Source organism: Lacerta agilis, chromosome 5, assembly GCF_009819535.1.
Source record: "Lacerta agilis isolate rLacAgi1 chromosome 5, rLacAgi1.pri, whole genome shotgun sequence".
NCBI lineage: Eukaryota > Metazoa > Chordata > Lepidosauria > Squamata > Lacertidae > Lacerta > Lacerta agilis.
Window position 1 is genome coordinate 92,018,914 of NC_046316.1, and position 14,061 is coordinate 92,032,974.

At 49.4% G+C, this 14,061-nt stretch overlaps 1 protein-coding gene across 1 annotated transcript in view; it reads right to left on the minus strand.

Annotated features, from left to right (window-relative positions):
• Nucleotides 1-403: 403 nt before the first annotated feature.
• PSMD1 (proteasome 26S subunit, non-ATPase 1) overlaps nt 404-14,061 on the minus strand; it is a 91,353-nt gene continuing 77,695 nt past the window's right edge. The window contains exons 20-25 of the mRNA XM_033150883.1: nt 10,953-11,122; nt 6,872-6,964; nt 6,061-6,153; nt 3,948-4,094; nt 2,181-2,336; nt 404-628 (exon numbers count right to left, since the gene is read on the minus strand). Of these exons, the coding sequence (XP_033006774.1) occupies nt 2,190-2,336; nt 3,948-4,094; nt 6,061-6,153; nt 6,872-6,964; nt 10,953-11,122 (650 nt within the window). The 3' untranslated portion in view covers nt 404-628; nt 2,181-2,189. The remainder of the gene's footprint in view (nt 629-2,180; nt 2,337-3,947; nt 4,095-6,060; nt 6,154-6,871; nt 6,965-10,952; nt 11,123-14,061) is intronic.

Here is a 14,061-nt window from a genome sequence, read left to right on the forward strand (position 1 = left end):
AGGCCCTTTCCAATGTTAAAGGAAGGCCTCTGAGCAGCTACCCAAGATGCAGGTATTCCACCAGGGCTTCTTGGAGACACACATATACCATGCGCCTGAGCATTTACCCCAAGACCTCGGCCTACGTGGGCTGCCTTTCCACCGCCCAGACTCAGAGGACATCGGGTATGAAGGTATGTTCGAGGGAGGCTGTCAGAACCCAACAAAGGATGTTGCAGCAGCCAAAGTTACTCAGGGCAGGACGGAGAGTCTGTATCAAACACATTGACAAAATGTATTCTTCGAGGCTGAAAATTTCCCTGGTGTCAAAAACATGGAGGTACAAAGGTGGGTGGCGCTGTGAAACTCGTCTCACATCTTTCCGAAGTCGCAGGTGAGGAATAACGAAGAACAAAGCCGCCGCTTGGGTTTTTAAAATTTATTTATTTTGAAAACTGGTTTCTCGTGAAAGAGTACACTAAAGAGAGCATAGGTTTTTCCTTTTGTCACCCATAAAATGTGGACTGCTTGCTGTCGGTCAGCCCAGAAGCAACAGAGCATGCACTGAGCTGCAGGCTGCAGCAAGAGCCTCCTCTGGGCCGTTTCCTCAATATCAGATGTAATGCGCACCAAGCTTCCTTTAAGGGCCCTAGTGGGGGAGACAAAAAAAAGGAAAGGAGTTAGTGGCAACCACAGCTGTACCACCACACGGTGCCTTCCTCCGATTCTGGGCCCAGCCTTGCTCAGCTGCAGAGACGAAACGGTGGTGGGCTCAACCACCCTTCACGGCTATTTTCTGAAATGCTTCACTGGGCGACCTATCCCAGCCTCCCCTCAAGCTGGTGCCCTCAAGTGTTTTTGGACTGCAGTCCAGAACACCTGGGAGGCGCCAGAGGTTGAGGAAGGCCCAAGGAGCCGTCCGGCCCAAGGAGCTTCCTGGAGCATGCAACTTGGAAGCAACCCATTCCAATTCTTCAGATTAGCTTGCAACTCACGGACATCATTTCAGCGGTTCAAGAAAAACAACACTTCCAGAACACGGCTTGCTTTTGGGGGGGGGGGAGCCGAACCGTCTGATTTCTTCAGCCACGAATGTGCCTGCAAGGTCATCATTAATGATTAAGGCGCTGTGGCCACCAAAGCTGGAGATATGGCAAACAGGCTTCTAACTCCCCTGCACCAAAGACTGCAGCTGATTGACAGCCGGCTCTACAAGAAACCTGAAGGTGAAGCTTGGGTTTTAGCAGATCCAGTCACAAGCAGAAATCAAAGCCGACCCTCTGAGCCATCCAGCCTGACAAGAGCCGTCAACACCAGTCCAGGAATCCAGAGTTGACATTTGGGACCTGTCATGCTGTCATCCATTCTCAAGGAAATCGGCCCTGAGTGCTCACTAGAAGGACAGATCCTGAAGTTGAGGCTCCAGTACTTTGGCCACCACATGAGAAGAGAAGACTCCCTGGAAAAGACCCTGATGTTGGGAAAGACGGAGGGCACATGGAGAAGGGGACGACAGAGGATGAGATGGTTGGACAGTGTTCTTGAAGCTACTAACATGAGTTTGGCCAAACTGCGGGAGGCAGTGAAGGATAGGGGTGCCTGGCATGCTCTGGTCCATGGGGTCACGAAGAGTCGGACACGACTGAACGACTGAACAACATGCTGCAGAAGAGGCACAGCTAAGGCACTAAGGCTGCCTGTGGGAATGAAATGGCACAGGGAACGATGGAGCCGACTGGTACAGGCACAGCTGAGAATTCTGCACTCTGCCCAGCCCGGCTGTTCTCAACAGCTACTGAATTATTTGCCAGTTTTGTGTGCAGTTCTCTGTGCAACAAACCAGTTCAATCTACTGGATTTTAGAAAGCCAGTGAATGTCGCACTGCTCCTGTTGTTTTGAGAGCAGGTTCCGGGTGGGTCAGAGCAAAGCCTGGCTTTCCTCAGCATGGGGCTAACCATGGTGCTTGTTGCCACATAATGTCGAGGCCAGCCCTGTCATTGGGCGACTCTGTCAACTGTTGGCTATTGCTCCTGAAATAACAGTAATGGAGCTTCCACATCCAAAGGCAGCATACCTCTGAATATTAGAATATGGCAAGCTCCATCGTACCCTGCACATGTGATTTCCCTCTGGGGCATCTGGGAGGGGCACTGTCTTGGGTTAGGGTCAGCCCAGGCAGGGACGTCTCCCTCTTACGTACCCCCACGTCTTAGTCATCAATGTATTCAAAAGGCTCCGGAGGCTCCGGTTCCTGCTCCTCCTCCTCAATCTTCGGCCCATGTGCAGCCACGGGCTCCACCAGCTCTTCTGTGCCCTCGCTGGTGTCTCTCAAGACAATGATGCCACCAATGGAAAGCTGGAGAAAGAGGAGCAGAGAGTCAGGGTCATGCAAAAGCTGCACCACAAGCCAGCCAATCCAGAGCAGGGGGAGGGGGCAAGCGGGGCCCCCACCCTCTCGTTTAATTACGGCTGCAGCTAAATTTAGCCGCCTGACAATCACTGCCCCCATTCTGGCACTCTGCCCGGCAAAGGGACACCTGCACGACACAGGAGGGGGCAAAGAAGTCCAGCCTCTCCAAGGTAATGCTGACTGGAAGGGGCCCACTGGCCCTCACCTAGCAGAGAGAAAACAATCTACCAGGGAGGTCTCTTGCATAAGCCATAATGCAATGAAGAGGAGCCAGAGGCAGCATAAGGCAGTGCTTCTCAAACTTTTTTTTCCAATGCACCACACTTTCAGAATTATTATTATTATTATTATTATTATTATTATTATTATTATTATTATTATTATTATTACCCCCTGCCCATCTGGCTTACAGCATATATATATATATAATTGTAAAACATCACACATTAAAAATTTCGATACAGGGCTGCCTTCAGATGTCTCCCAAAAGTCAGATAGTTGTTTCATTTCCTTGGCAGCTCGTGCCATACCATTTTTAAAAATCTTTGCCTGATACCTAAGTGTATAATGAAGGCATCAGGCAAACGTCCCTAGGGAGCACATTCCACAAACGAGGAGCCACCGCAGAAAAGGCCCTGGTCTTGTGTTGCCACCTTCCGGGCCTCTCGTAGAGGAGGGACATGAAGAAGAGCCTCTCAGGATGATCGCAGGGTCTAGGTAGGTCCATATGGGGAGAGTAGTCATTGGTTGCCCTCTCCTCCGTGAATTTGACCAATCTTGTTTTAAAGCCTTCTAGTGAAGGGTCCTATGGTTAAATATGATTAAGGCTGCTCAAAGCCAATGACGTTAAATCAATGACTTATGGTGAGTGGGAGGAATCTGTCACCCCCTTCTTCCCCAGATGCTGCTGGACTACAAGTCACATCGTCCCCCTGCCCAGGAGCCATGCTGGGTGGGGCTGATGGGTCGTAAAGTCAAACAACACCCAGGAAGTGCCACAGGTCCCCCACCCCGCTTTATGGCACCCGCTTTATGGGGCTTAGGACCCCCGTACCTAAGGGACCACCTCTCCTGGTATGTCCCGTGTAGGACCTTAAGGTCCTCAAATAATAATCTTTTGGAGGTCCCGAGCAACAAAGATGCTAGGTTGGCCTCAACTAGGGCCAGGGCCTTCTCAGTATTGGCCCCGACTTGGTGGAACAGTCTATCACAAGAGACCAGGGCCCTGCGGGATTTGGCATCTTTCCGCAGGGCCTGCAAGACGGAGCTGTTCCACCTGGCCTTTGGGTTGGTTTCTGTTTAATATTTATGCTTCATTCTTTTATTGGTGGGTTACTGAAATTGAGACTGCAGTTTTAATATTGAATTTTTAAATTTGTATTTTAATCTGTTATTTTAAATTGATTGTGTTTATGTTTTTTTGCTGTGATTTTAATTGGTGTTAGCCGCCCTGAGCCCGTTTTTGGCTGGGAAGGGCGGGGTATAAATAAATTTTATTATTATTATTATTTATGGTGTGAAGAGGGTCGTCAGTGGAGAGATATGTGCTCGACTCACGGTCTTGAAAGGCTGGTATCGGCAGCTTTCTGGCATGGTGAGGACCTTGAGCTGGGCGGGCATCACCCGGGCCGGATTGTCAAGGAGCTGGAAGGACGGCTCAGGCTCTTTTTTCTTCTCCTTCTCATCCTTCTTCTCGGTTTCGTCCTGTTTGGGGACGGGAGGAAGGAGGCGTTAAAACACACACACAGCCAAACACACGCGAGAGGACAGGACCTGGACTGGAGCCACAGCGAGAAGACAGCAGAACCTGCCCATTGTCCAGCCTTCGTACCAGCACAGACGTGCTCCGTGTCAATGAATAATAAAGCAAAACGAAGCCAAAATCCAGGCACGCCAGGCAGCCTTGATGGGTTGGCTGCACATTTAAAAAAGCAGCAGAACTTTATCCTGTCCCGTCCGAAGCTCAACGATGGGTGTTTTTCTGAGCCATAAAGCTGTCTCCAAAGATGGCAGCAGTGAGAAACCGGCCGGGATTGATAGCTCTCTGGAGGCTACTTCAGGTACACTTTGCTCCCCTCGTGGGCTCCTTCAGCCTTGTTAAAATGCCTCTGGGCCTGTGTCATGTTCCTCCCCCCACAGGTACGGCCACAGGTTTGGACAACACAGGAAGAGGGCTTTCAGTTCCCAAAGAGTTGGGAAGAAAAGTTGCCCGGACAATAGAAGACACCCTGGAGCCAAAAGGACACAAAGATCAAGGCTGCCGGAGCGGAAGACAGAGGAGTGGCAAGAGCCAGGCAGGCTTCAGCTTCCATTTCTTGACTCGGCTATGAACTCACCGGGTGGTCTTGGGGAAACCACTGTCCCTCTCGCTTGGCAATGTGGGGGTACTAATAAAGAATGTCCTGTCTTTCAGATGGAAGGATAGCTGCACATGAAAGCTCCTTCAAGGGGTCTATGTGCCTCCCCGGATGTTCAGGACTACAACTGGAGGGTGTTGGTCGCACTTGCGGGGAATGATGGGAGTTGTAGTCCAAAACTACTAGGGAAGGCTGCAGCACATAAATGCCCAAGCCAACTTCCCCAGTGCCGGCTTCCATTTTTTAGTTCTCCCCACTGCTCCTACTGCCCCCTTGACTGCTTGGCCTTCACCTCTGGTCCCAGTTCATGCCACCCCCATCCCCCAAAAGAAAAGGACACGCCAGGGTGGGAAGGAACACGGCTTGCTGCTCATCGGACTCTTCTCTGATCCCAAACATGAGGAGCAACAAAAAGGGAGCCTCCTCTGGCAACATCTCAGCCTCTTAGGGAGAAATTAGTGCCCCGGGACAATCCAACCAGATACCTGGAGAACACCGAAAAATGGGAATATTTGATGTAGCTCAGCACGCAGTTTTGCATTTCCCCGGCCTGTTCTCCTCTCCTAAAGAACTCACTCCAAGTTAGCTTGGCCAGAGTGGAAGCAAGGCTGCCCTCCTCAGAAGCAGCCTCCTCACCCACTTCCGAAACTGGTCGGCTTGGATAAGACTGTCTCTGTCCCATGTGCTGCAATCACATCTTTGCCCCTCTTTGGCCTGCCTCCCATTCCTTTGGGGCTTCCTCTGGGGCCCAACTGAAGGCCAGAGAGTGAGATGAGCAAATAAGGGCCAGGAAGAGGGAGCAGGATCCCTCCCTGCCCCACGGCCCATAGCTAGGCGTCTGTCTCCCTCTCCATGCTTGACCAGCTCCAGACACCACAGTCTCTGCAAGCCAGAGAGCTTCCTGACGGTTCGGCAAAAACATGGCGGTTTTTCCAAATAAACTTGTTCAATTCAGGTAAGGTAACTGCAAACGCCACTTAGCTATGGGATGAAACCACATTGACTGAATCCATTCAGGGTTTGCTGGATTTAGAGTATAGCTAAGATCTTACTAGTGCTTTGCAGCACAGGGATGTTAGACTAAGGTCACTGCTCCTCTCTCTTCCAACTGCAGTGTCAATTTAATGTTGCCTCTCTATTGACTGACACTGAATGGAGTTGGTGGATACTTACTGACGCCTAAGGAACCCACTGACAGAGAAGAAGAGAGTTTGACCACCGTGAAGTGGCTCCAGAGGCCTTCTTTCCTAGATCAATGCCCCGGAAAAGCATTCCTGGAAGACGATTCAGAGGATGGGAGATTATAGACTCACCACTTCCATTTTCTCCTCTTCCTTCTTCTCTTTCTCCTTCTCTTTCTCCTTCTTCTTAGCCTTTGCTGTGATGGACAGCACAGCGGTAGAAACCTGAGTGTGAGAACAACAAAAGGTTTTCAGAGAACAAACCAATGAGAGTCAGGCGCAGTGGGGAGTGTGAGTGTGAGTGTGTGTGTGTGTGTGTGTGTGTGGTGGAGGGGGTGGAAGAAGGAGGGCCAACTTTAGGGCCCATGAAGCCCCCTAGATTAGAGGGCCCCAAAGTTGGAGGCCCAGTTCACTCTTGCTTCTCAAAAGGTTTGTTTTCAGAGGGTGAGCAAGCAGGATTTCTTAATCTCCTGAGGAGCCTTCCCACGCTTCCCTGAAAGAGTCTCTGGATCAGTTGGCCTCGTATCCTTTCTTTGCATGCAGTGGCAGCATCCTTTAAGGGCTGCTTTTAGGGTTAATTCACACATTACATTTTGACGTATCCGTGTACGCCCATTAATACTAATTAATTAATGCTGGGCCAAGAGGGCCTTCCCCAAGATGGGGGGGGGGAGGAGAGGGAAGACCACCCCGCTGGGCAAACAGAGATGCTCTCACCGACAAACCAATCTCCTTAGTGCTACACTGAACTCAACCCATAATTTATGACCAATAACAACATATGTTTGAAATGAGGGAGGGAAGCATCAGGGATTCAGGACTGCCCGCTGCTCCGTTTCAGGGCAAACTTGGGTTTTCCACCACACAGTATGAAATAGTGCAGAGTGGCAGAGAGGGCCTTTGTCAAGCAGCCCACACGGACACGGGGAGGCTGCCCACCCACCTTTTCTTTCTCCTTCTCTTTCGGCACCTCCAGTGGGGCTGGGTAGGCAAACGTGGAGGGCTTGACATTGGATCTGTACTGAACTTTTGGCATCTGCAAAAGGAAGAGAGAGTGAGTGATTGGAGGGCAAAGTCGGACAGGCATGGCGGAAGGCCGGAGAGCAAAGTGCGGTGCCTTCGTTGGGAGACACACACACAAGCCAGGTGAAGCACAAATGCTGCCTCTGCCACTCGCCGGAAGCTTCTGAGCCACCAGGGGACTGAAACATCATTATTCCATTACGAGGCAATTTAGTCCCGGTGAGGCAGTTGTGCTCTGTTTATCCTCTTGCTTTCTCTCCTGGCTTTTCACATTTCGGCTATGGCTGGAAAAGGGATATTGAAGGCAGGGCCGGGCAAACAGAAAGTGTGGGGTTTCGTGGCAGGTTCAGAATTCAGCATCCTGAGAATCTCGCATTCACACATGCTCCAAGTTTCTAGCCCTTATGAGGCTAGAGGAAGGATGCTGAGAAAGACGGAAGGAGCGTCTTGCAAAGGCTACAGTGAAATAAAAAGGCCAGGGAGGATGAGGGGAGTGGAGAGACACACACTTTATTCGACACCGTCTTCTGAGGGATTTCACTTGCAATTTCCTTCCCTGCTGTGACGCCTGTCAAAATCCTACAAACTTCCAGGCCTTTGACCTACAAAATGGTCAAAGGCCTGGAAACGATGCCTTAGGAGGAACGGCTTAGGGAGCTGGGTATGTTTAGCCTGGAGAAGAGAAGGTTAAGGGGTGATATGATAGCCATGTTCAAATATATCAAAGGATGTCATATAGAGGAGGGAGAAAGGTTGTTTTCTGCTGCTCCAGAGAAGCGGACACGGAGCAATGGATTCAAACTACAAGAAAGAAGATTCCACCTAAACATTAGGAAGAACTTCCTGACAGTGAGAGCTGTTCGACAGTGGAATTTGCTGCCAAGGAGTGTGGTGGAGTCTCCTTCTTTGGAGGTCTTTAAGCAGAGGCTTGACAGCCATCTGTCAGGAATGCTTTGATGGTGTTTCCTGCTTGGCAGGGGGTTGGACTGGATGGCCCTTGTGGTCTCTTCCAACTCTAGGATTCTAGGATTCATTGTGCGGTTCTACAATTAGGATCAAGCACAAATACCTAAAGTAACACTGGCAGGACTGCCTTCGGTAAGTGTGGCCACTGGCCGCTGACTTCCAAGGCCAAATTATAACCGAGAGCAGATGAGTGTGTTTGTGGACTGTACCACATGGGGCCTGTGTGATTGGGTCCCCTCCGCCCTCAAAGGGTCTTAACACAACCATCTCTCACATAAGCTAGTCCCCTACGCGCAGGGACATATTTTTACATATTGTAGAGAGTTCAATCTTGTACTTCACAGACTGAGACGAGTCTGCAGAAAGCAGGTTTATCCGCTCATCTGTCTGTCTCTGAGAACCGATCTGCCGCCTGCACCAATCGTTCAGCTCAAGGTGATCTTGCCGGATTTGCAAGGATAAAAAGGTAGCCTGAGGTATGTGAAATTTGGGTTGAGAGAGGTGTCATGTGCCCAGCCTGCAAAACACATTGCCGAGTTTGGCTTGCTGTCGTTGCAGAATCCGAGGCGGCATTTCCATCAGGTTAGATTTCCCCAGGACACAACTGCTCTGAATCATGGCCACGAACACGGATGCGGTTGTGCAGAACCAAGAACGAGCAGAACTGGGCAGCAAGCAGAGAGAAGTCAGGAAGAGGCTTCTTGCCTTACTGGGTATTTTCACCTGGCAATTCTCTCTGCACCTCCCTCTTCGGGAAGGCTTGGGAAGAGCATACCCCACTGCCTGGGAATGTCTACAGTCCTCCACATCACAGCTTCAATAGACTTAGTTGGGGGAGGGGGCCTTAGGTCCATGGTAGAGCACCTGTCTTGCTTGCAGAAGGCCATCAGTTCAACCCCTGGGATTACTAGTTAAAAATTCTTGAAAACCTTCCATCAAATGCCTTGAAGGGATGCTGGCAGTCAAAGCAGGCGATATTGGGTTGTGACAAGTTTCACTCCCCAGCATCTCCAGATACAGGAAGCAAGGCTTGGGAATGGTCTCTCTTCCAGAGACTAAAGAAAGCCGCTGCCAGTCAGAGTAGACAATACTGGACTAGAAGGACCAATAGTTTAACTCAGTAAAAAAAACAGCTCCATACGTTCACATGATAAAGTAATGTGATTGCTTTTCTGAGTCCTTCACCAACCTGGTGCCCTCCAGAGTTTTGGGACTAGACCTCTTATTAGCACCACCCAGCATGGCTGAGTTTAAAACATCTGGAAGGCAAGAAGCTGGAGAAGGATGCAGAAAAGCAACCTGAAATCGATACTATAAATATAATGTATTCTCCTCCTATTGGCAGAAGCTGCCAGGCACTTCTTGCACATTCTGAAACTGATACTTGTAGCCTAGAAATGTCTTTAAATATATATATAGATCCTCAGGATGCTGAAGGTGGTGGAGCTGCAAGTACAAGGAATGCCCAGAGCTCTGGTTCTGCCTGTTAAAAGGATAAAAGCAAAGGACTTTTGAGGATGGCGTTAAGAGGGCTGTGCAAATCGGCGGTGGCAGAGGCCGAAATAAAATCATCTCTACTCTCCAAGCTGGCAAGTCATTTTTCCTAAACCACCCCTGAGATAAAAGTCTCCAGCTGTGTTCAGGAAGTGGCAAAGGAGGAAAGGGCGGCTTCAGTTTGCTGTGCATTTTCCCTTTCCCCCTTTACCAGAGGGAGGCCAAAACCTGCCCTCAACCCTGAATCTTAAACTACCTATCACGACCCTGACGGTTTACAATCACTTTCTTTAACGTTGCCTGGAAACGGCTCCCTTCTTCTCAAGCCTACTGGCTGATGCAGATTCTCATCATGCTTTCCATAGCTGGGGGCACAATATCCTCTCAGATGGGGGAGCTTGAAAGATTAACCTTTGAGAGTGCCGATGTGATGCTGTGCTTCACTGCTGGCTCCCCTTTTCACCCACAGGAATCAAACGGCGCCCGAACTTAACGAAAGGGAATATAATTGCATCCCGCAAATCTATTTGAAAGGGTGATGCTGAAGAGATCAGCAGTTTGGGCTTAAGGACAAGCCGGAAACTGAGAATCTGAAGGCGGTTCCCCTGAAACTGTTGTTAGAGGACCAAACAATCGCCTTGGTTTTGGGAACAGACTTGCGATGAGGTCAGACCACTGATCCACCTGGCCTAGGATGGGCTTCTCCAGGTAGCTGCTGCCCTGACACCCAGGGTCCCTTTCAAAGGAGACGCTGGGAATTGAACCTGGTACCTTCTGCAGGCAAAACACCTGCTTGTCCATTATAAGGAAACTGCTATGCAATGAGTAGGATTATTGGTCCTTCCAGGCTGGTGTTTCCTGCTCTGACTAGCAGTTCCTCTACAGGGTCTCAGGCAAGAGGGGAAAAGGCTTTTCAAATCACCCATTACTTAATTCCCTTTTTAAAGATGATAAAATATTAGATCAAAGACCTTTGGGCTCTACAGGCCTGCATGTGTACGACCATGCTCAGCTGAAAGCAGAAACCCCAGGCCAAGACAAGGCCAAACCTATTTATACAACTAATAATAATAATAATAATAATAATAATAATAATAATAATAATAATTTATTTATACCCTGCCCATCTGGCTGGGTTTCCCCAGTCACTCTGGGTGGCTCCCAACAGAATATTAAAAACACGATAAAACATCAAACATTAAAAACTCCCCTAAACAGGGCTGCCTTCAGATGTCTTCTAAAAGTCAGATAGTTGTTTATTTCCTTTCCACAGGGTGGGCGCCACTACCGAGAAGGCCCTCTGCCTGGTTCCCTATAACCTCACTTCTCACAGTGAGGGAACCGCCAGAAGGCCCTCGGAGCTGGACCTCAGTGTCCGGGCTGGATGATGGAGGTGGAGACGCTCCTTCAGGAATACTGGGCCAAGGCCGTTTAGGGCTTTATAGGTCAGCACCAAACTCTTCTAGAACTCTTCTTCACTGGGTTGGGCAGGTAAGAGGCCCAATGCCATTTCGGCCCCCCCTCCCCCCGGAAGGACATACCTTGAGGTCCTTGTTAAGGCCGATGACGCAGGTCGGAGTGAAGGCCAGCGACAAGAAGTGTGAGAGAGGAAACCAGAACCAGAACTGGGTGAAGACCAGAACGCCGACCACCGAAGGCATGTGTGTGTGTCCAGTCCTCGACTGCAGAGAAATAGTCACGTTGTGGCCGCCTGGGGAGGTAGCACAAAAGAAACGTGGGAAGTGAGGGTTGCTTGGATTTACAAAGGGCCCAGAAGAGCCACTGCAGACATGAAGGTGTGTCATGAAGCAGACGGGCAGGTCTCTTCTCCAAGAAGTGACTGTGATTAAATGGTATACCAAACATTGAAGTAAAAGAATAAATAAAAGGAAATCAAACTGGGAGAAACAAGACCAGAGGTCTCCAAACTACGGACCGCGGGCTGGATACGGCCCGAGGGACTCAATTATCTGGCCCACAGCGACCCCTGCTGCTCCCTGCCGCCGCCCGCTCTTACTGGTGCGGCTGCCCACTTCCGGTTCGGAGGAGCACCGGAAATAGCTTGTACGCCATTTTCGGTGCACTTCCGGTTCGGAGGAGGCCCGTGCACATGCGCACAAGCTATTTCCGGTGCTCCTCCAATCCGGAAGTGTGTCGGAAATAGCGTGTGCGCACACATATGGTCTCATGCTCCCCCGCCCTACGCGCAATCGGTGCTGGAGGCACCAGCCCGAGGCCCAGTAAGTTTGCTGACCCCTGAACAAGACAGTAGAAAGAGTTCACCCTCCTTACTCCCACCCTTGTCAGTTCAACTATAGGTGGGCATAAACCAGGCCTCCCCAATCTGGTGCCCAGCAGATGTTTTGGGCTACAATTCCGAGTCCCTGCAAGGCTGGTGCAGGGCTAACAAGCCAACCGCTTTTTGTTCACCTACTTAGAACAATTCTTGCAAATCCTCATTCAGAGTGAGCGGTAGCCATCATTTGCCTGGTGTGGTCGGTCATTCCTAGAAACACTGGGATAGATCAGTGGGCAGAGCATGAGGCTGTTAATCTCAGGGTCGTGGGTTCGAGCACCACAAAGGATTCCTGCATTGCAGGGGGTTGGACTAGATGACGCCCATGGTCCCTTCCAACTCTACGATTCTATGATCCCTCTCTAGGAACCTACCACAGTGAGCACTTGGAAAGAGGGAAAGAAGAAGAAGAAGAATAAGAAGAAGAAGAGGAGGAGTTTGGATTTGATATCCCACTTTATCACTACCCGAAAGAGTCTCAAAGCGGCTCACATTCTCCTTTCCCTTCCTCCCCCACAACAAACACTCTGTGAGTTGAGTGGGGCTGAGAGACTTCAAAGAAGTGTGACTAGTGCAAGGTCACCCAGCAGCTGCATGTGGAGGAGCGGAGACACGAACCCGGTTCCCCAGATTACGAGTCTACCACTCTTAACCACTATACCACACAAAATGCAAAAGCTCTGCAGGATCAAAGCAACCGTTGCTCTAGCTTAGTGACATGCTTTGCAAGCAGCGGTCAGCCAGATGTTTCTCAGAACTCAAGAAATAACACGTCTCCTTTATTAGTTCCCCTCCAACACCAGGAATTCTGAGGTAACTTTCTCAGAATACAGAGATCTGACTCAGCTGTCATGAAGGTATGTGGCAGAATGTCTGATATAATAGCCAGAGGTATAATCTAGCTATGTAGGCTTTGCTGATTTCATCTTTGTATTGTTGCTAATTAATTTATATACTGTACACCACTTAAGAGATTTTTTTCTAAGAGGTTTATATTTTTTCCTAAATGAAAATAATAAATACAAATAAATTAGTATCTTCTCTCTCTGCTCCATTCTCTCTTCTTCTCCCTTATTTCCACTTGCCTGGAAGCAAATTTACTTCTCCTTCCTTCCCCCCCCCCTCCAGAAACCTCAGATCTTCCTGTGCCTAATAACTAACCTAGGAAGAAGGGCAAAGTCTGCAAGAGATTACATTCCCCCTCTCGACCAGAAGCAGCTTCAGATTCTACTTCCTTCTTCCTACGGGTTATAAATCTCAGCAGCAGAATTAATCCTGCCAGATAACCAAACCCCTTAATTTCATCCTTGCAAAGCAGAGATCAGAGAGCTCATCAGGTTGATGCAACGCAGAAGCTCCTAGCCAAAGCCAAACAGAAAGGTTAGGCCCACAGAGGGAGTGGGAAGGTGTTAATCGGATTTTCAGGGCTTCCAACCAGTTAGGCAGATGGGAGCTGAAGAAGGCCACCGGCATATTTATTGCTGCTGATGAGGCAGAGGGCAGCGGGCCTAATCTATTTAAGATGCAATCAAACTTCAAGCCCTTTTACATTGGGGGGAGGACTATGGAGGCCCTCCAGCCATCAGACCTGCCTGGGAGTGCAGTTGTAAGGCTGACAATGGTCCAGATTTGGCCAGAAAGTAAACAACATGACCCGAGTAACTGGAAAGTTCTGAATTTGTAAGATGTATTCTGAAAAGGGTGCAGTATAGTTGAGTTCTACAGGATCACTCTGGATTACTTAAGTTGGGAAGGGGCTCATGAGAAGCTGACCTCACCCCTCAAGCATTGCATCCACACGCTCACTGTTTCTGTTCTCTTTGCATGGCACCCAAACTTTCTCTTGACTCCCTGTCCTCTGGCCATGTCTAGGAGCAGGAAAGTTACGGGATCTTGCACTGCTGCTCATCTCAGAAGCATCACCAGGGGCTGAAGGGACAAGGGTTGAAACAGGGCTTAGAAGCAATCTAGAAAACAGGATTGCTAGGAATTCTTCCAATTCAAGATCAATTGGCTGCCGAGCTGGTAAAGCATAATTTTTCTGTAGCCACATTCTGCCTCTTGCAAAGCCAATTTTTCGGCATATTATTGAACTCGTGAAGAATGTGGGGTTGTACTAGTTGTTCACATAACTCATAAAGCACTCTGCTCAGAAGCAGGAAACTGGTTTATTTGCTGCCTTTCCTTTGCTCTGCACATTCATTCTCAACTCTGGACAATTCTGAAAACAAACCAAAACTGCCACCCTGTGTTTTTCTCCCCGTGACTGGTTCATGCACTGGTAGCATCCCAACTTAGTCCTTTCTGGCTTGCCCACCTTTCACTCCTCTAACCAAGGCTTAGCTGCCAAAATC